The sequence below is a fragment of the Harpegnathos saltator genome, unplaced genomic scaffold, assembly GCF_003227715.2.
Source record: "Harpegnathos saltator strain DR-91 unplaced genomic scaffold, Hsal_v8.6 scaffold36, whole genome shotgun sequence".
Taxonomy (NCBI): domain Eukaryota; kingdom Metazoa; phylum Arthropoda; class Insecta; order Hymenoptera; family Formicidae; genus Harpegnathos; species Harpegnathos saltator.
The window spans coordinates 861,643-884,236 of record NW_020230161.1 but is presented as its reverse complement, the minus strand read 5'-3'; the positions used below and the strand labels follow the sequence as shown (position 1 = coordinate 884,236).

The 22,594-nt window shown below is 50.3% G+C and overlaps 1 protein-coding gene across 15 annotated transcripts in view; it reads right to left on the bottom strand.

Moving 5' to 3' along the window:
• Nucleotides 1–226: 226 nt before the first annotated feature.
• The window catches only part of nAChRa3 (nicotinic acetylcholine receptor alpha3 subunit), a 69,605-nt gene continuing 47,237 nt past the window's right edge, over nt 227–22,594 (bottom strand). For 10 of the 15 annotated variants that reach the window (XM_025300385.1, XM_025300382.1, XM_025300386.1 and 7 more), the window contains 11 exons: nt 18,866–19,083; nt 18,209–18,253; nt 14,441–14,550; nt 13,620–13,800; nt 12,347–12,462; nt 11,614–11,782; nt 8,894–9,030; nt 8,091–8,249; nt 6,466–6,648; nt 4,884–5,103; nt 227–4,578 (listed from right to left, as the gene is read on the bottom strand). In XM_025300385.1, the coding sequence (XP_025156170.1) occupies nt 4,381–4,578; nt 4,884–5,103; nt 6,466–6,648; nt 8,091–8,249; nt 8,894–9,030; nt 11,614–11,782; nt 12,347–12,462; nt 13,620–13,800; nt 14,441–14,550; nt 18,209–18,253; nt 18,866–19,083 (1,736 nt within the window). In that variant the 3' untranslated portion in view covers nt 227–4,380. The other 5 variants (XM_025300392.1, XM_025300393.1, XM_025300394.1 and 2 more) reach the window with 5 other exon arrangements.

Below are 22,594 nucleotides of genomic sequence, written 5' to 3'. Positions count from 1 at the left end.
CTCATTGATCTCTCTCACGCATACACTGTTCGTTAGAACAAAGCGAAAAAGGGTCCCGGCTAAGAGACTCGTGAGAGATTCGCTTTTCAACGAACCATCGTCGTGCAAACTTTGTGAAAATGGTGAAAAAGCGCCGGGCCGGGATAAGTGATGGCGCTTTCTCGTTGAATTTGTTAATTGTTACCCAGCAAAAGACACTCGTGTATGTGAGATTTTGTATGCGCACGTTTGTTTTTTTTTCTTTTTCTCCATTTTTTCTTTTTTTTTTTTTTTATTACCTCGATAGCATCGCGAGACTGCGAGAAGACTTCGGAGCGACGTTCTCGTTGCGTCTCGGGATATAATTTACAAATGACGATTGAATTATATACGTATGCCGTGTCGTTTATCGACAAAATCATTGTATTTCGATTTCAAAATAATACATCACGCACATATTTGCAGGGTTAATAAAACTCTTACAAATTACGTCCATCGTCGGTAAATCATCTATCCACAATGAAATTTATTTAATCGCGCCGATACAATCTAAGAAGTCTTTCTTTTCATACTAAATTATATCGAAACGTACAAAGTATCAAACGACGATCGAAACTACACCTCATGGTCACCGATTAATTATGTTTCATCTCGCTAATTAAAATTATCGATCGTAGTACTCGTTACGTTTTGTCTTATATATTTTTCTTTTCCTCATCTTTTTTTCCTCCTTTTGGCAAGAACGGCGACGCACCGCCGTCGTTGGTGAAATGAATTCGGAATTTAACGGTACCCGGTAGGAAGACAACAAATCATGGTAACGCCACTTAAACGATTCGTCCTCGTATGTGTGTATATATTATGCGCTCTGTTAAAATTCGTCAATAATAAACGCACGCGTCTGGTCGGATCGGTCGGTCGGTCGGTCGGTCGGTCGGTCGGTCGGTCGGTCCTTTGTTCGTTCGTTCGATCGATGGGTCGGTGCGCGGCGCTTGAACGAATACACAATTACGAAAGTTATACCCTTATTACAAACATATACACATTATGAGCAATAAAAGTTGAGTCCTCTAAACTTCCTCACACTTTAGGCCCAACCTGTACCTCTGCGTCGTGTAATCGATGCAGATATTTAGAATATTTCACTTTTTATTTTATTTAAGTTTTTTTTTTTTTTTCTTACGAGAGAACACGCACTTTCGTTCTTTGTGAAAATATGGCCCCATTGTTACAGGCTCGATGTAGTGTTGGGAAATCGTAGTATTCCACATTTTTATTTTGTTCCTGAGTCTGCAACAGGCTTCGTACAACTTCGCGCCACTTGCATCCTCGCGTCGGCAAGTTTCTCCTTCCGTCCGTATTCTTTCTCTCTTTCTCTCCATGCTCTACCTTGCTTTTTCCTCGGTAAATCCGCACGAACGCATCCTTCCGTGCGAAAAAAATGGTCCTAACGTCTAAACTTCCGTTTCGAACGCGGGGTGGTGGTGGTGGTGGTGGTGGTGAACGTTTCGACAATATCGAGCTGTTGTTTATTCGCTGCTCGGAAGAGACGGGGAGGGTGGGATCGGAGAGGGATTTTAACATGCAGAGTCTGGATAGGATAACGCGCGTTGCGTCGATAAACATTACCGTCTACCTAGCCTGCCCGAGGGAGAGCCACGAATGCAACTGGCACGAAATCGCACTGTTAAGATCTTTCTGAATTAACTCTATTAGTATATACGTGTTTCGTCCTCCCATTACCTACTATATATTCATTTTCTTTATTAAACTTCATTATATTTTCCCTAGTCGCGAAACAGGCCGCATCTGAAACCCGGTGACGATAAGCGGGCTCCTCTTATCGCTCGAATCCAACCGCACGATCGCCGCCACGTCTGTTAGTACATGCGCGACTGATAACGATACAGCCCAATCAAAACGATTGCAATTTTCGAGACTATTAACCGGATCGGCGATCCGGAGTACGGCGAGGATGTCTCGGAATTACAATTGCAGAAGACCCGACTGGCTGGCGAAAGCAGCCGGAAATACACGCGCGAAGAACGCGCGTTTCGTCGCGAACGACAGAGGGTGAATCGCGCGCGCGCGGGCAATTTCCAGGCTTAAATCTATCACACTTGGTTGAGGTTGATTTTCTTTAACCCTTCATCGCCCTCGTATGAGGCAAACGCTCAGTTTACACTTCTTTCTTCTTTAATTACTTAGATGTGGCATAAAAGTTGACTCTGAAACTTTCTGACATTTTACTTATAACCATTTAGATTATATCTGTATAGTTATTTTCTGAATTATGTTAATACAATTTTTTTAACACGAGAAAACTAAGATTCGTTTTTTTAAACGAGGGCAATGGAGGGTTAAAGCCGTATCTTGCCCCGACTCGATTTGTTTTTGCGTCGACTCGATCGCGACATTTCGAAGAGAGCGTGTCGGCACGCTCGTTCCGCTGCAACGAACGCCATGTGCCGGCGCGATAAGCACCTCGCGCGCATGCGCGCACCGGCCGCGCTTCAGCCACATGAATGACCACGTGCTGAAGCGGCCAGCTGACGCGGCTCGGGAGTGGGGGCAAGGCCGCGTTCCATTCTTGCGTAAACGCGTACGTGACGGAATGTCGCACGCTTGCGCAAAGCGGAACCTCGACGAGTCGCCATTGTGAGTCGGCGCGCTGATGAGCGTCGGGCTGATCGAGAGCGCGGCGGTCGATACAGCGGTCGATAATTGGACTTGCAGCGGTCGTGGATGCTTGAGCGAGTGGTGATTGGAAAGCTGAGACTATCGCGCGTTTGTGACTGGCGTGTAATCGTTTCTCCTCGGAGTCGGGATTGATCGATGACGAGTTAGATCACTCTGACGGAGAGCATCGATCGTCTTCGGACTGAAGCGAAAATCCGCGCTCTCGCGCGGAAGCAGCAACTCTTGCGATAATTGGTCTAACTTGGCTCGTGTTACGTGCAATCTGTCTGTTGTTTCTGCGAGTTCTGTCGGCCAGTTGGGTCTTCGATTATAATCCCGAAACATCCCGCATCCGCGAGCAACGTATATCAAAAATTCTAGTTTAGTGTAAAAGTATATGCCGTCTCGAATATACGTCGAAAAGAATTCAACTGCAGCGCACAACGCGCGCGGAAAATAGAATCACATATCACCGGCCAGGTGCGCAATTTGGATGGCGCTCTCCTGTCTGATTCGAGAAACAAGAAGATCCACCTCGCATTCATCGGATTATTGTATTACCTATACGTTATGAACTTCTTCTTACTTCTTCTTACTCCTTTCACGTGCTACACGGAATCAAACGCGATCAACGTGCAAGTGGTTGAGACGTATTATGCTTTTTTTTTCTTTTCATCGTGATATTCTTTCGCCCTTTTACTTCCTTCTATACGTTTGCGCGGAAAGCTCATCTCCCGCTGTAGTTCGAGAATTCTTAGCAAGACGACAAAAGCCAACGCACGAATATGATTGTGAATCTCCGTGAAGCAGTCTCGCGTCTCCTCCTTCTCCTCCTCCCTCACCTGTGTGCTCCTCCAGATCATAATCAATTAACGCATCTGTACGAGCGCATTTCTCTCTTTGCAAACAACAGTACGGCTACATCGACAGGATCGATCGGAAAGGAATTCAACAGCGCTCTCGAAGCCAATTCGCGGGGATCGCGGGGAGTTGGCGATTACGCAAAATGAATCGTTACCAAGCTCATTTTAATCTCAGGATGCAGCAGGGTGCTCCTCAGCGGGGAGAGGCGCAAGTTTGTAAAAATTCAAGTAGCGGGGAAATAAATGACTTCGTTAAATTTCTCCGTCGAAAGCGTCGGCGCGAGAGAGGGACGGCTCCCTCTTTCTCTCTTTCTCTCTCACTGAAGATCAGCCGAGGAAAGGAGAAGATTTAATCGGAGGAACGACGAAATATATATATATATATATATATATCTCGCGGAAAGAAAACACAAATATCTCAGCGAGCTCACAAAGCCTTTCAAGGAGCACGTTATACATTCTAGGATCGATTCGCCGCCGGTCGTTCCGCCGGCGAGGACGAGATCGCGCGCTCGTTAACGCTGACGTTGCGCCGCGCGCTGCGCAGCGCTGTATTGTTTGGCGTATTGTCTCAACAATAAGAATTCTTCGTTCGCCAGCGGCCATGCGAGCCGCGCGCGTACGCGGCTCGCACATTTGCGCAAAGGTCGAAGACTCAGCGAGGCTTCAGTCTTTCGGACGTTAATACGTTAAGTAATCGCTTGTTGCAGGTCGCGTATACGTGCTCGTATGTGTTGCTGTTGACGACGTGTTCACGCGCTGTCTCGCGCGAACGCACCCACGCACGCACGCACGCACGCACGCACGCACGCACGCATGCACGTACGTGCGTGACGATAACGTAATTAGTAATTGTCCCTCAGAGGCTCGTGACGATGTGTGGCTTGGCAGTGGTGGAGGCGATCTCGGAGAGCCGTACGTCGATGGGGATGCGATCGTCGTACAGGGTAGGCGCTTGCAGTATAATCCCGGCTGTGCCGACGATCACGGCTAGTGTGAAGATACAGAGGAATAGTCTGTCGAGCACCATCGCGACGTACTTCCAGTCCTCTTTGACCTGCAGCGCGAGTGGTGGTCGGTGAATAAAGCGAGATAAAGAGCGCGGGGAATTGGCTAATGCTCGAAAGCTCATTTGCCATTGAAGCTAAAGCGCCGCACGGCGCTGAAACGGCCGTTGTCTTCCCGCTAGCGAAATGGCGTGCATGCGATGCGTAATGAAAATTGTGCAAAAATATCCGAACGCGCAAAGCTGATCTATAGCGAGTGCTCTCTCCCGAGACTCTCTCCCGTCAGACATGAACTCCTTCGCGCAGACGGTATGTATGTGTGTGTATGTGTGTGTGTGTTTGTAATCATAATTACTCTAGTGGAATCCTCTTCCCTCTTCGTGTGATCGGCGATGAAGCGGATGCCTTCGATGGCCTTGTACAGTTCTGGGCAGTGATGCCAATGATGAAGCGTGTTGCAGAGAGCGTCAACGCTCTCCTCCGTCGGGAGCTGCGGCGGCGGCGGCGCGGTGGCCGTCGCCGCGGGCGAACCGTGGATCTGGCACGTGCTCCCTAGATTTACCGCTCCCAATTCCCTGAACAGACGATATGCAAAGTTGCAAAATGAGATGACACGCCCGGTGGCTTAGAGAGAGAGAGAGAGAGAGAGAGAGAGAGGAGAGAGAGAGAGAGAGAGAGAGAGAGAGAGAGAGAGAGAGAGAGAGAGAGAGAGAGAGAGAGAGAGAGAGAGAGAGAGAGGCGTCCTAAAGAGAGACCGAAGGGGAGGAGAAGCGAAGTTATGAAAAGGAGAAGCGGTGTTATGAAAACAAAGAGAGGGAAAGAGAAGCACGTCCGTCCGAATAAGAATCTCCTGGCGATTGAGCCTCCGATGCAATTGTCTCAGTTGCGGACGTTGATGCGACTGTGCGCGCAATTCCGTGGAAAAGGGAAAAATCTATGTTGATTCACTTTCAGACGCGCGCACAGACGCAATCGGACATCGCGGGTCCAATCTATAAAATATGCAATACACAACATCGACGGTTGGATATGCAAAATGTTTTTTTCCGCAAGGAAATTTACGTGCGTGTGTTACACACATATATACACCGCATGAATATACAAAATAAAGAGAAAATCGTAAAGCGACGCGATGCGACGTTCATCGTACGGAGATTCGAGCTTTGTGATGATTAGAGATGTGCGAACTATTCGAATTCGAATCGAATCGGATCGAATCTAATGTAATTCAATTCTATTCGAATCCGAATCCCTATAATCCGAATAGGAATCAAATGCATTATCGTTTGCGCGCATCACAGCTACAAAACGGGCCATCTGGGCCTGTGCACGTTTGAACCCTTAACTTGTAGTTAACTTAACTTATAATTAATGACCCAATTATAAATTATTTCAATTATTTAAATAAATATGTATTTTACTTTAAGATGATATTACAATGTCAATATTCCCTTTCATATTCAAAAGCTTCCATCATTATTTGCATGTTTAATAGTCATGTTAAATTTTTTAATGATTCGATTCGATTCGAATTCGAATTTAAAAAATGAGATTCGATTCGATTCGAATTCAAATTAAAAAAAAATGAGACTCGATTCGATTCGATTCGACATAAAAATCTCCTTGATACGCATATCTCTAGTGATGATCAATTAAGCGTCGCGCATGCAGTGTTCCGTACCTTGCGAGAGGTACACAGGTCTTAGCGGTTACGGTAAATATTAGGGCTACCGGAAAGTCTTTCAAAGCCTTCGATTCCCCGTGGTTACGGTAGTACGAGTTCTCATTGTTAATAATATTTATTGCGCACATCAGCTTTCATCGAGATCGAACTTACTCTTGGAAGCGTTTGGCAGCGTTTGAACCGAGTGAAAAACACGGGAAAAACGAAAAAAACTTTCCGACATCCCGAATATATTTTAGGTGGAGACACACACCGAGGCTGCAGCTCGTCCCGTGAATCGACACTAGGAAAAAGTACAGACGACTCGACCAGCTCCGAGGCCGACGTCTCGACGAACAGTGATGGGTCTCGCAATTCGAGACCGTTGCATGTTCGGACCATCACGCGATGCCCATGATGCCCGGCCATGCTACGCCTGTCTATCCGGTACTGCGGCCTGAAATGGAAACGGTATTGTTGCGAAAACACGGCGCGCGTTCACCTCGAGAGAGCCGAGAGGATTCGGCCTTTTCCCCCGCCTAATCAGGCCTGACTCCGGAATTATGAAGGAACGTCGCGAGTACACACCGCGAGCGAGATTCGACGTGCGCACAAGTACGCCCAGATTGCGCCAGCGCTTTACGCACGAGCCTTCGTCTCTTTTCAATTCTCCTCCTTCTTTTTAACCGGAAACTAGTGCCGCACCCGAAACTTTCTTCCTTTTCCTTCCCCTCGACGCTAAGTTATTCGCTCTAAAGGCAAAAATACAATCCGGTTCGGCTAAAAAGGCCAACGAGAAACGCGAATATCCTGCGCGTCCTCTCATCATCATAATTGGATTCACGAGTTCTTTCGATCATACGCCTCGTTTGTCTCTCTTCTTAGACATTCTTTCGTTCTCCTTCTCCGCTTCTCTCCGTTTCCCTCGGTATTTTTAAACGCTTCCATTTCTCTACGTTTGTTTTCAGATGTTCATAATTCCGAAGCCCTCGCTCGTCTCCCTCTCTCTCTCTCTCTCTCTCTCTCTCTCTCGGTGCTCCTCTGCGCACTAACTGAAGCAAAGAACTAACAGAACTCGCCGAGGACTGATATCGCGTGTCCATGGTCCATCTAAACTTGAGAGAGCGAGCTGGATCGGCGCGCGGTGAGGCGAGATTCATGGAAATCGCGGCACCGAGAACACACACACCGAGTCGCGACTACTGCACATGCTCCTAATTTCTAGTCTCCGCCAAGTTCCGCGGGTGTTTCGCTACACGCCGAGTATACAGTCGAGTGACGTGGGAGAAACGGCTCTACGGAAGTTGCACAGCCACGGTTGAACAACAGCCAGCCGCTGGCGCGATGCGTCATAAAATAAAACGAGTGAAAAAACACACGGTCACCGCTCGAAAAGCCATCACACTCGGCTCGGTCTCGATTTTACCCGTCGAAGCCGCCTTAACGCCGCGGCTTTCAACATGTACTCGGCTTATTCCTCGCCGTGCATGCTCGCGAGCTCCGTTCGCTCTCCGTTCGTTCGTCCGACTGTGTTCGCGAGTCGTCCGCGAGACTCAGAGCTGCGAGCTGCGATTGAAATAAACGACGAATATTTCGCCGCCGGCCAATCGATACACGAACGACGCGCGCTCGGGGGATCAGGAGATTTTATTTTCACGACGACGGAGCGAGGGTGTGAGAGACGCGCGCGGCTAATGATCGACGGCTCACGGATCGCTGATGGAACTGGGAGTCGGGGAGAAAGGGAGGAGGGAGCAGGCAGAGTGCTAATGCTTGCAGGTATGACGCGACACTAACGCGTCACGTGCACAGGGAAGACGCTAATGAGTGCTTGAATGCCCGCTGGCGTGATTCCAATGACCGGGCTAGACGCCGGAAGAGTGTACGTATATATCTTGCCTGGAATCGTAATCGGTTCTCTGCGATGGCGTATTATACCTGCGCATTACCAGCAGTCGCGGCAGAACGTGGATGAACACGCGTCGGATCCACGGCGCCATCACGTGGGTCTGCGGCGAACGGAAGTGAACGTTGAGGACCACCACTGTTACGCATATACTGCAATGCAAGCCGAACAAACGGGAAGTTTGCAGACGGAGTTCGTTCCATCTGGAGAGGTGGCAAGACCGCCGGGCTGTTTGGATCCTCGACGAGGTCGGGATCAGGATCTGGATACGCGCGGCATCGTGAGGTCACCACGCTCCTTCCCGACGCGCTCGAATCGAATCACGTCCTACCTTTGCTTCGGCGAGAGAGAGAGAGAGAGAGAGGGAGAGAGGGAGAGAGAGGAGGAGAGAGAGAGAGAGAGAGAGAGAGAGAGAGAGAAAGAGAGAGAGAGAGAGGATACTGTTGACCGAGCCGGTTGTCCGGCCGATCATTCGCTTTCTCTCCCGCCGCGCGGCGTAACGAAACTCCGAACTGGCGGTGACTCTGCGGGAGCCTGGGAGAGATGACCTCGCGATGCCGACGGAATATATTAAATTCCGAGCTGGCGCAGCCACCCGGACGCTAGAATGACCGGCGTCGACTCCGCGCGAGCGACGAGCGACGAGCGCGCGAACGGGCAGCAGCGGAGTAAATTTCCGCGGGAGAGAGGAGCGTGAAATTTCCACGTGCGAAATGGCTGAGCCAGCTCGGTAGAGACTTACGCGCTCGCTACGTGATCGCATCCTGCGATACTACTATATCGTTATTTACCGTACCTGAAGGTGTCGAGGATCATGGTGAAGAGGACGAATTTACCGAGGAGCGGTACCACGAGCGACGTGGGCGGGATGATCTCGGCCAGCAAGAGGAAGAACACAGTCAGCGACAATAAAATCGAAATGGATAGGCTGACCTGCGGTAGAAGGGCCGAGAAAAAAAGGGTCTGCTTGATACGACGGTACAGTCACATTACTTATACAGGATACGCTCGCATATATCGATATATAGACCCAAGTCTTATACTAGCCGGGGGGTGCAAGAAAGGACTGATTCAACGCGATTGCTCAAACCTTCCCGTCCCGGGGAATTTACTTCTTCGACCCTTGGATCTATATATTATTTCAAAGACTTTATATATATTGGGTGTGTGAATATGACTCCGCCCTTTTTTGTTAAAATGAAACACATTTGCTTGTTTAGAAAATTAAAGAAAAGTTTATTGAAAGTATGCTCCATCTGCAGCTACAACCTTCGCCCATCTTTCAGGTAATTTATCCTTTATTCCTTGCCCGAAGAAGTCCTGGTCTTTTGAGCTGATCCAATTATCAAGCCAAATTTTGATACTTTCGTATGAAGCGAACCGTTCTCCCGTAAGATCTGACTGCATCGTCCGGAATAAGTAGTAATCTGAAGGAGCTATGTCTGGAGCGAATATGGCGGCTGGAGTAGCACTTCCCAGTCCTGTCCATCTAAATATCTTTTCACGACTTCTGCGGTATGCGGTTCGGCATTATCATGCTGAAGAATTAATTTGCTGTGCCTATTCACCCATTCTGGCCGTTTTCCTTCTATGGCTCGCTTCAAACGCATTCGGATTGAGTTTGGCAACAATCCTCTGTCAATGAAGATGCTTCCAATTCAGCATCTTCAAATTTTTTTGGTGGTTTCCCATGTTCTCTGTCCTCAGTTCCAAAATCATTATCTTGAAATCGTCGAAACCATTCCTTACAAGTTGTATCAGATGGAGCATGATCACCGTAAATCTCCACAAGCAAACGATAAGTTTCCGCTGCGCTTTTCTTCGCAATAAAATAGTGTAATAATACTTCCCGCAAATGATGTTTGTTTGGAACGAAAACCGACGTTTTCAAGTAGGGTTAAACACTTGTTGCTTACACTTAAATCAAATTTCACGTAGTGCGTTTGAAAGTTGACATGAAGTACTATGCCAGTTATTAGTACACGTTCACAATACTAAAAGCAACATCTGTTGGGAAAGGGCGGAGTCATATTCACACACCCAATATATATATATATATATATATATGTCTGATGTAAACTCCTTCGTGCTTTAACAAGGTGCTCGTAAACAAGGCAACGTAGAACGTAAAAAGTGTGGAAAATCAATCATGTGTGTATAAACGCACAAACACCGCGCAAATATTTTCGACAATTTCTACACTCTACCGTCTCGCCTTATTCGAGAGAAAGAAGGCGCAAAGGGGAGAAGAGATTTGAGAGACTCATTACCTGAAATGCCAACAATTTTGGTCGCAAGGAAAAGGGAACACGAGACACAGAAACATTAAACGTTACTCGAGAAGATTGCATTAAAGAAAGGTGCGCGCGGGGGAGTGTCCTGAACGGTTTTAATTTCATTTCCGTTCTGTTCCCCCCCCCCCCCTTTTTTCTTTTTTCTTCTCTTTCTCGTCGCGCAACGCGTAAAGTACACGGGACGCGCCTCCAGCTGCAAATCCGCCGCAACGACGGCGAAATATACGCGGGATGCATGTATACGGCTTATGCACCTTGGGAGTGCATCGAGGCCGATTGGAGAGGGTATTGTCTCTCTGTCCTTCCGCATTGATCCTGAGCGCTGAGCACGTCGCGCGAGAACGTCGAAGGTGCTCTCCCGCTCGATCCTCTTTCCCCCGTCGCCCTCCCGCCCCTCCCAACCCGCCCGATTCCGTATCCTCATTGCGTATTCGCCGATTGCTAAACGACCGGCACTCTGACATTTGACCTTTTCTTCCCTTTTCCTATCGGCTCGCCTCGATCCTCCTCCCGTCCTCCCCCCGTATCCTTGCGCCTTCGCGGCGACAAAGCGGAACAATATGTCTGAATTATGTAAGCCGGTAAGTGGATATCGGTGCTCGAGGTCAAGTGTCTTACGTGGCGCTTAAAGACACAACATCGGCGAAAAGATCGATCGCGAATTAAACTGTAATGGCGCGCGACCGGCTGTACCGTTCCCTATTCTGATCTAATCGAGCGAAACCTTTGCGCCTGCAAAATTAATTTCTGTCTATGTCGCCGCGAGGCAAAAGCTCCGGGGGCATTTAAAGACGCGACATCGATCGCGAATTAGAGCACGGCGACGTGCGAGTCCCATCGCTCCAGTCTGATCCTCGCGAAATCTTCGCGATCCTCCGAACATTAATTTCTCGTTCTCACTTCCTTTCTCTCTCTCTCTCTCTCTCTCTCTCTCTCTCTCTCTCTCTCTCTCTCTCTCTCTCTCGATGAGAAACTAGCCGAGGATATTCAAAGTCGCGACGCCGACGAAAAGGTCGTTGTTTGTTTCATTCAATTTCACAGACGGGCTCTGCCCATGCAAGCTTCGCGACTTACCGAAGGAAAAGAATTCACAACGAAAGGCGCGGCGAACTGAAGCGTACGTCGCAAAGTGCGAAGGAAAAGATAAGAGAGGAGGATTCTGAGATCGATTGAACGGTCAACGTGTGTGTGTGTGTGTGTGTGGTGTGTGTGACTCGGTTACCTTCTCGCCGCTGTCGCTTGGCAGGTAAAACACCAACACCGTGAGGAAGGATATCCCCATGCACGGTATTATGAGGTTGACGGTGTAGAACAGAGTCTTCCGTCTCATGGTGATGTTGAAGGTGATGTCGAGGTAAGGCTCGTCACAACACGTGTAAAACTTTTCGTTTCTGCAACACGCGCATCCGCACTCGATACATGTCGGATTCTCGCTATCCGCGTCTAGGCGTCGGCGGATCCCCCGTTAAAAGCGCTCCTCAACGACACTTTCGTCACGCCTCAATCGGAATTATATTCGGAAAGAAAAGTATTTGATGGAAGACGTTCTGTCCGACGTTGCCCGGACGGACAGTGAGAATCCGGCCTTATGTTCAACGACCTGCGTTAATCGCGTCGGTCGCGCCTCGTGCGATTTCTCGGCAAGCTGTACGATCCCGAGCCGAAGCCGAGGAGTCTTTCACGTGTGTGTTCAGGCTATTTATCAAGGGGCTTATTACTAATGCACCTTCGCGTCTGCCGCCGGAGAGAAAGGAGTCGTAACGAAAGGCGCGATGAAACTGAACTCGCTTAAGAATTAACGACTGAAACGCGATAGGGGGAGCCGGAGCTCCCCACATAGCCTGTGACTTGCCGGAGGACTTGTCTGGTCCGCTCTTCGGATAGCCGAGCGCGAGAGATATCGAGTGCTCGAGGAGGATCCGCTAAGGATCTACGGACGTGTAACAATGGCGTACCTTACAGCAGGGACCTCTAGTATGTCCCACTCGACGGAAGTATAAAACTCCGACAGATCGACGCCGATGTCGACGACATTGCTGCCTCGGACCTCGTCGATGTGTCTAAGATCGACCTTGTAACAGCAAATTACTAAAATTTACAATGCATCGTCGCGGTATCGCGCCGCCGAGCGCCCGAGACGAGCGACGGACTCCTGTCACGTTCGCTCTCTCTTTCTCTCTCTCTCTGCGGCGTAAAGCCCGTGTCACCACACTGCGGATCGAAGATCAAGGATCGCGGATTGAAGATTAGATTTCGACGAGATCAAGGAACTCCGGCTTTGATTTGCTTTATTCCGATTGATCACATTTCAATCTTCAATCCGCAATCCTTGATCTTCAATCCGTAGTGTGTGACACGGGCTTAAGGTCGCGCGCGCGCGATCGGAACGGAGCCGCGCGCTCGGCGCTGCATAAGGTGAGAAAACCGCACGCGCGGTTGCAAAAAGTAAGAAGAGCCGGGGCGAAATATCGCGAGGAGACACTCGAGGGGTTTTCAAATAACATTTAATATGTAGGTCAGCCGATTCCCCCTCGGCCGCCTTATCAACTGCGCGGCGTCTCGCCGTTCATATTCGATCGGCGAGGCCGCGCGCGTTCGTCTCTAACAAGCGACATTTCGCCCGATAAAATAAAAAGATAACAAGCAACTGGATCTTCCAGCGGACGATGTCTAACGATCGGCGGCGCTAATGCGCGTCGTAACGTGCCGCGGAAGTCACGAGCGCTATTTTCAGGATTATGGCCGTTTTCTTGGACAAGAAAACACCGAGAACACGTCGCGCCGGCCTCGCCAAATCAAACATTTCAAGCTCGTGTTTGCTCCTCCGTGCAAATAACAGGCGGAGCAACGGCACGTCAATTAATTCGCGATTTCATTTCTTGTCCCAATGAAACACGATCTTCGAGCGTCTCGGGATTGATGGAGCCGAGCTATTGTTTGCTCCAGATCGAGAAGAAGCTCCCACCGATCGCCGCGTCGTCAAATTATCGGCTCGCGAAGATAAGAATCCGCAGACGAAACAAGAGGCCGAGGCCGAAGTGTTCTCAGAGCGATACGACAGTTTTCATAGACAGGTGGAAGGATCAGTTTCCTCATTTGTTTGTAAGACGAGGCTGCCAAAGTGGCAAGGATCACCTCTCGACTTGCATTCCCGTCTAAAGAGAGTCTAAAGAGAGAAGGCGGGAATCTTCCTGGGACATGGGAGTGATAACGATAGGCGGTTCTCACCTGGAAGCCGTCGTAAGTCCACGAGCCGAACTTCATCACGCACGTCTGCTCGTCGAAAGGAAAATATTCGACGTCGATCTCGCAGGAAGACTTGTAAATCGCCGGCGGCTTCCACTCGACCCTACCCGTGTAGTTCAAAGTCGCCTTCGTCGCCAGCGTCACCTCGAAATTGCCGTCGGCGCTGTCGAACACGTGAACCGTCACTCGCGAGTCCTGTCACGCGCTTGAGAGTTCACATAGCACATACATACACACACACACACACACACACACACACACGCACGCACATACGTAGGCAGTCTGAAAAGTTCTCGACCTGACACATACATGGCATTAGAAATTGTCAAACTATAATTGTATTGGAAAGTGGTATCCCTGATATAAACCCTGGTGTAAAATTTTATTCGATCTGCCAAGTATCGTTCGAGTAGTAGCACCGGTTGAAAAAGCTTTGTGCGAGATGGGTGCCGCGCATTTGCTAACGATTGACCAGAAACGCATTCGAATGCGCGTTTGGCACATTTTAATCGTTTTAAGCAAACTAAAATGGATTTCAAGCGTCCTTTCATAACTATTGATGAAACTTGAATCCACCGCTATATACCAGAGCCAAAAAGAACCTTCCGGAATCACACTCTAATGATGGTATTGAATTATTGGAAAGACGTTGGGATAAATGTATTGAAGTCTCAAGAGATTATATTGAAAGATAAAACATATTTCACGGCGAAAGAATTTTCCTGCATCGCTAGGCCGAGAACTTTTCAGACTGCCCTCGTAGACAAAATAGACAGAATCAACGGCGTCAATTGTTGCCTTACTTGTTGTATAAAACTATATCGGGCCTCCATATGTGATCCGATGGCACGTGCAGCATCTCCACCCCACCGTACTCCTTTGGATCCCATTTCAACTTGTAATCGTACCACGACTGCGAACAGAGAATCGACGCGATACGTACACTGTCGCATTATTATCTCCCGCTCTCATCGTGCACCCTCTCTCGCTCTCGCGCTACGTTGTCACTTTTCTTTCCGCCGATAATCGCTGGCTGAGGCAAAAGCTGACGATAGACTGCAGCTTTGCATTTTATTCGCCGTCTTATCCGTCGCAATTCTGCTAACCTCGCGCCGGAGGTCATATCTCACGATATCCTCGCACTCGAAAGAAAGATGACTCCAAGAGAGAAGTAATCGGAAGTCGGGGAGGGGCAAGAAAGAATCGACGACCGTGTTACGTTGTAATTATTACGTTACATACGCCTCGTCACCATCGACCATGAAGAATTGCCGTAAAAATATCCGGACGGAGCATTCCACGGTCCGATTCGCGGTAAAGAGAAAAAGAGAGAGAGTGAGAGTGAGAGAGAGAGAGAGAGAAAGAGAGAGTTTCGGGCGCCCCGCTCTGGCTGAGTAAACAGTTCACACTCGGTCGAGAGATGTTCTCACGTCGATGTCCGTGACTTATCTCCGCGCATAATGAACATTCGACGCCGGCAAGGCTCGGTAAAGGCTCGCATCGTGGGCGCATCTGGCCGATCGGCAGTTTAGTCCGCGTATTTAAATTGGGAGGGCGACAAAGGGGCCGTCGTCGTCGCGGCGGCGGTACTTCGGCGCACAGAAGCATATTTTGCAACTTTCCTCATCGAGAGTTAAGGCTGAAGCGCGGAGATTTGCATAGGTACATGGCCGCGGCGCGAACTCTCGGCCCTGCCTCTCTGCGATTAAAATCGTGTGTCCCGCGCTTTATCGAAAAATCTCCGCGCCATTGTCCGGCCATTCGACCCCGCGGCCGGCCTCAAAGCTTTCACGGGATTTCCCAACAAGACTCGGCCATGCCGCTGCGCGCACGTCGCGTCGGCGAGACGCAGGAAACAAAAGTTTCTCGCGCGGCGATTCCCAACTCGCAATTTATCGAGTAGACGCCTCGAGAGACGCAGACGCGTCAAGCGCGTTCGCGAGACTCGAGACCGATCGCTTCGCGAATGCAAATGTCGGGGAGACGTCAACGTCCGTCTCGCGCGCGCGGCTCCCCAAAGTGCTTCGACGTTCGTCTTCCCGATGAGGCTCCGATCGGCAATTCTCGCCGAGTTCGCGCAAAATCAGCCGCGCGAGCAATAGCAGCTTTTTCATTTCCACGATTGTTAACGATATGCCAGCGCGCGACGCCATCGACGACGCTCGACGCTGTCCGCGGCGTCTTCGCCGAGGGGGAGAATCGACTTGAGAGATTGGCCGGAAAATCTGCAACGCGTCGCTTCGTTCCCCGATCGATTCTGCGGGATTTCAATGCGAATCCATGGCACTTGCGCGCGCGCGCAAAGACACGGCTCGCTTATTACCTGGCACTTTTCCATCGACGCCGGCGTTATAACGCGCACGGTGGAGCGATACTGCGAAGGCCGGAAATGCCACTTCCTTCGGGCGTGGACACAGCATTATGCGTATGCCATGTTGAATATTAGCCCGGAACCGGTCGTCACTTACGCGCGTGCATATTTACCGGATAGAATATTACTTACGCCGCGCGCGCAATTCGGTCGTGTTTGACCGAGCCAAAGGTAACGCTTGGTTAAATAGCGAGTGCTGTGTGTGTGTTCTGACATAACGTATTAAATATTCATTGCAAAATGGTGCGAGCACACGCACGCACGCACGCACGCACGCACGCACGCGAATCTTCGTAATCCGCGGAATTTCAGCTCTGACTCGCGGCAAAGCCGGCGGATTAAATCCAAAAGCGCGGGCAACGAGTCGAGCGTTTGATCGCCACGGCGTTTTGCATCGATTGCGCTCTTCAGCGCGCGCTCCTTCCCGCGAAGCGAGACCGTTGAGACGGCTCTTCGCGCGACCGCCACTCAAATTTTCGCAATACCTTCGACGTATCTCGTCGAAGCTGAGTCGCGGTGAGTCGTTGCGCAACTCGCTCGCACGGAGGAGAGTCTTTCGTTTCGAGCGCTCCGCGGGCGCGTTTTCGTCGGCGAAGACGGCAAAAATTCCGCAAACTCGCTTCGGTCGATCGTCGAGCGGTCTTTTCTTCTTCCTCTACGCGCGAAATTCAGCGCTGTTTGATTCAGGAACAGCACACCGGGGTGGCCGGTCTCGCGCCCGAAGACCCTCGTCGCGGATTAACCGGCTGGTCAGTCCACAAAAGCCGCGGCCGAGTTGCTCGCGAACGCGGCAACGTTTTCGGCCCGGTTGCGCCCGGCCGCGCGAGCCGTTTTAATCCCGCTGATAAATCGCGACGGGATTAACATTTTTGCGCTCGCCAACTTCGCGATAACATTGATACGTGACGAATCGCGGCAACTTTCCGCTCGGCCTGCGGCGCCGGCCGTTGCTTTCATCGCCAGTTCCGGGATGTGTACGCGCCGTTGTGCCGAGCTTTATCGAGCCACGTCGATATTTCCTTCGCGATCCTTCCGCGGCCGATGGACGACTCGGTCGGCAGGCGAAGCTGCTGGAAGACGGCTGATACGGCGAGCCGCGCTCCAGCGATACACGAGACGTGTAACCGGTGTGCTTTTTACACGAACGAGCGGGCCGCTCGGTATCATTGACACTGGCGCGACATAAATCGCTAGGCCGGCAGCTGCAGCGGAATATCCGGGAGAGTGAAGAACTTGACGGGAAAATGTCCAAAACGCGAGCTCCGGAAGAGTCGGGTCGGTGTGATGAACGAAATCAGCGTGAGCGTGTGCGCGCGCGCGCGCGCGCATGTGTGTGTGAGAAAGAGACCCTGAGAAAGTTCACTTCTCATGGCTCTCGTGAATGTTGCACATAACTACCGGGTGAAATAATGATTATAACAGACAGCCGTGTGTCAGTGACGCCGACTCGTCTGTCGTAATTTCATCAACGAGGGTCTGCGGGAGATTTATTAAGGGACGACGCTTAATCATGTTATCCCCCGAGTATCCGGCCCTCTATAACGACTCGGTTTCTCTCCCTCTTCAATCCGCTGCGAATCGCGTATTTATTACACGAATCTATTTCGCGGTCGCCGTATATCGTGGCGGGACGGAAAAACGGTCGCGAACATGGCGAGAATCTGTCTTACGTAATCCGCGCGGCGTTTGAAAGTGGGTTGCACGGTTCAGCGGAGTTATTTTCTGGCTTTCGGACCGGGGAGCTTCTGTCCGATCTTCGTGTTTCCGTGCGTTCATCCGCGTACGAAAATCTACGCGCGGCCATATGCGAGGTGACGCACGTCATCGCCAGGAGAGCCAGCGCGCGGATATTTGTTTCCCGCGATCGGCCATCGGCCATCGGCGGGATTTTACAATGTATTCCGGGCTCTCTCTCTCTCTCTCGCTCTCTCTCGCTCTCTCGCTCTCTCGCTTTGGGATTTTCCCGAGCGAAAATCGAAGATCGGAGATACACGACGAGCGCGAGTGTGACGGTCGCGCATACGCGCGCGCTTTCATCGCGCGTTTCTCGATATTTTGCCGTCCGTCGCTCTTCTCTCTCGCGTGGATCTTACAGAATATATAATCTCAGAATTTATTTATACGTATTATACATCTATTATATATCTATTATATATGTATATGTATATATATGTGTGTGTGTGTGTGTGTGTATGTATACCTGCTCGACCCAGAGGTTCGTCGTCATGATCTGATTCTTCAAGTTCTGCAAGAGAGAAATAATCTTGTGAGAATACATCGCTCTCTCCCGCTCTGAAGATACATCGCAACGTTCGATCATGAGCCGAGACACGTGACTGCGCTACTCGAGCTGATTGAAAATAAATTACGCGCGTGTGTCAACGACGTCGATTATAACCAGGCGGCAAAAGTTCGTGAGATTTCGCAGCTTGGCTCTTGGACCCTTGGAGAGGCAACGGCGAGCGGTTGTCTCTCGCTCGCGTGTGTCGTCGATTAATGTAAACAAGATTCCTTCGTTATTCCTCATCTCTCAGTCTCATCATGCCCCGCCGATATTCTCTTTTCTCAATTTTTATCAGCTGCGCGAAAAGGATTTCTTAATCAGAGGGTAAAAACTGCACGGTCGTCCGCTCGTTTATTACCGGGCTGCGCTCGCACATCAGGGCAGACTCAAATTGCGGAGTCTCATGAACTGTGAAAGGTGTAACGAAAATATATGTGACGCTTTTCAGCGATAATGTCGACGACAATGCCGCGAATATTTAAAAAAAGACTCCACATTCGTAAAAACTTCCGGACAAACTTCTCTTCGCGCGAACAACTGGCGCGAACTTAGGCGACGCTGGTCATTGCTTACCACGTCGATGAGCTGCGAAAGCTTGAGCTTTATTTTAACGGTGAGGGCGTCTGTGACGTTGACCACTGGACGAACCAGCTTGTTGTAGTTCGACAAGAGGTCGTCGTATAATCGCTTCGCGTCCGGATTTCCTGAGCATCCTGCGAGCACAGGGAAAGAGCTGAGTTTCTGAGTTGGACCGCCACCGCCGCCGCCGCCGCCGCCGCCTGAAAGATGAGCTGAAACCTCGCGCTCAGGCGAATGTTTATGAATTGTTTGCGCGCGTCAGCCGCTCTCATGAAAAATCGCTTCAGCGGCGGGCATCACGCATTAAACTCGCGATATCAAAAGCAAATGCCGCCGCAACGTCGCTCTACGCGTGTGCACAACGTGTTCCCGCGAGAAATATGAAAATAAACACGCGTCGCAATTAATTTAAAGCGACATATCCTTCGCATATCTACAGCGCGTCATGCGAGTGACGAGCGGCGGCCGCGATATTTGTGCGTAGCTCCAATTAAATTCGTATCTTCGCGAATCTTGACTATCTCTCTCTCTCTCTCTCTCTCTCTCTCTCTCTCTCTCCCTCTCTCTCTCTCTCCCTCTCTCTCTCTCTCTCTCTCTCTCTCTCTCTCGCTTCACTCTGCGCTTCTCAATTTGCGCTCTTCCCCCGCTCCGGGATGATTTTTATTTATAATACGATGTAAATTTTTCGCTGCCTCCGCAAAGTTTACGTTTAATATCGCGACGGTCCGTTTGTTGTCGATAAACCGAGCGAAAACAAGACGCGTTAGCATGCGCGCGCGCGCGCGCGCGAGAATGAGGAAAAGCGGGAAATATTTCAGCCGCGCGCGCGCGAGGGCAGATATCAAAGGAAGGACGACAGCCGCGAATGGTTTATCCGCGTAACAGGACAGCTCGGTAATTCTGGCACCGTAGTTTTCCCATTATCCATGCCCGTGTGAGCGTACCCGCTGGATTCCGCGCTTTGCGCATATTTAACCCTTTGCCATACGGCAGTACATAAAGCGTTGCCGTCGTTATATATATATATATATATATATATATATATATAGAGAGAGAGAGAGAGAGAGAGAGAGAGAGAGAGAGAGAGAGAGCGCACGCGCGCAGGTAGACCGAGAGGGAGTGGATACCACGTACGTTACTCCGTTAGCGCGCGTCGTCCGAATGGCTTCTCCTCTCATTTGTAATTTCAAGATAAAATGCTACGCTGCTCCGCGCGTAAAATCTACCGGCTACAAATTGCTATTGCTAATCCCGGAAGTGCGCGCTCCGCCAAAGTGTTCCTCTATTTTCCGTCGGAGCATTGGGACGCTTCGGAGGTGTCGGGAGCACACGTTTCAACGGAGCGCACCCACACACACACACACACACGTGCACCATTTTTTTTTTCAACGTTTAAGTATCGCCCCTATCTCGCGACACGTACTTGCCGAGACCTCGTCGAGTAGATACACCTCTGCGCATCGCTTGAACAAATAAATGACAAGAGACGGAGAAAAGGAGGAAAGATAGAGAGAGAGAGAGAGAGAGAGAGAGAGAGGGGGGGGGGATGGGAAAGGAGAGACGAAAAAACTCGGATTAACTGAATATTTCGAAATCTACTCGGACCGCCGTTTCAGTTCGCTCCGTATTCTACGATTCCGTATTCGCGACGGCCGCGTTCCCGAGATTAAACGAAGCGGAAGGGCGCGAATAATTTCTACCATCTCGCCGAAGTAATTCGATTCCGACCCCTCCCACCGCACTGCGTGCCGCCTTAAATCGCGCGTTTATTAAAATATACGACTCGTGATTTATTCATCCTCGTCGGCCGAGAGGGAGTTCCATTTTTCAACGTCGAATGGTCCCGGCGGCGATTAGACGGACCTTTTTCGGCGGGTTCTTTCTCTCGCGTGAAAGGCGTCGCTGGGACGACGAATTCGCCTCTCGCCGTCGCCGTCGTCACGGTAGAGTCGCCGGTGTGTTCGACTCTCCGTTATATTGTTTATTACGGTCGCACGTCATTTTATCGCCGTTTTACGAGCCTCCCGCGGGGCAAGCGTCGCGTGCTCGCTGCGACGCCGGCAGTGATTTTAATTTTGAAACTGAGCCAACCGGGCTCTTCCGACACATATATCGAGAGGTAGCCGGAAAACTGGGTTCGAGACAGGCCGGGAAAATAATAATAAGTGAGAGAGACGGAGGGCTGACGTCGCTTGTAAGAACGTCGATAGCGAATTGCTTCCGCGGCCGATTTCCCCCCTTGTGTATTTTCTACCCTTTTCTTCCTCTTTAGCCTCCCCAAGACTGATCATGTTCGAACATCGACGAGACACTCCGATAGACTTGCATACGAGCGCCGAGCCGTTGTGACGACGTTTCCGTACAAACGTTTCCGATAAATCTTCGCTGCGACGTTATTTTCGTAGCGACGCTACGATCTCGACGGTGCGAAAACTTGGCTTAGCTTAACGAATGTTTGAGGCATCATCGCACGCTTCACACACGGCGCGAGTGAACGAAATTGTTCGACCCGCGCGCGATTCAACTGTACAACGTCTACTCTAACGATACCGCTATATATAGTGCGCTATATATAATATTCGACGACCGCGAGGTCGCGGGACGTCGGCGACGACGCGCGCACGAGATTTGAACTCGACTCTAACGAGGAGCAGCGAGTTTCGGCCTCAGCTTCGTAATCGCGTTGTTTGCCCGCGCGAGTGCTCTCACGTTTCGCCGCTGAAAAAGCGACGGCGGAGTGTTTTACGGCCGCGTCGCGAGTGCATCTGGCGGCAATCCGCGAGGTGCAATCTCGCCGCGGTGCATAAGAACGACGCGCGCGCGCGAAAATGCGATCGTAAATGCGGCCGGCTACGACGTCCGAGGACTCGGACGGGGAGGGGAGTTACGCATCCTGCGGACCGCCGCGCCGCGCCGGCCCCGCAGTATGCATGATAATAGAGACACGGGCACGGAAAGTCGCCCGTTCGTGTGGGAATTATACGGCAGCATCGAGCCGGCGAACACACCCTTGGGACACGGAGAACGGTTTACGAGCCTTCAAGCGGCGGCGTTCCGTGTCTACACGCGAGACTAACATTCGCCGCTACATTTTTTTTTCCCCCTCTTGCGTACACGCGCACGCGTGCATACATATTGATATTCATCCCTCTCTCTCGCAGCAGAAGCACCGATCAGAGATACTCGCCCGCTGAACAGGTAGGTAACACGTCACTCAATAAGTTCGTAGGATGACATATAAATGGCGCTACTATTGACAAATCCGTATGATTTGTAGGAAGTACTAACCTTCAAATGCTACGTGTCAAAATTTCATGACAATCGGACGTTTAGTTCACAAGTTACAGTGGTTTTAGTGACGCACGACGCTCGACTCGTTTTAGCAAGGCTTCAGTTTCGGCAACCACCTCTTCATCGGAGCCAAGTCTCTTTCCCTGGAGCTTTCCCTGCCGATTTGACTCTGGGAGTGCAGTGATGGATCCATGTTTCATCCACTGTCACATACCGCATCAAAAAATCCTTTTTATTGCGCTGAAACAGCTCCAAACAGCCCGCTGAATCGTCGACGCGTCGCTAAAACGAGTCGACGTCGCGCGTCACTAAAATCACTGTAACTTGTGAACCAAACGTCCGATTGTCATGAAATTTTGGCACGTATCGTTTGAAGGTTAGTACTTCCTAAAAATCATATGGATTTGTCAATAGTAGCGCAATTTATATGTC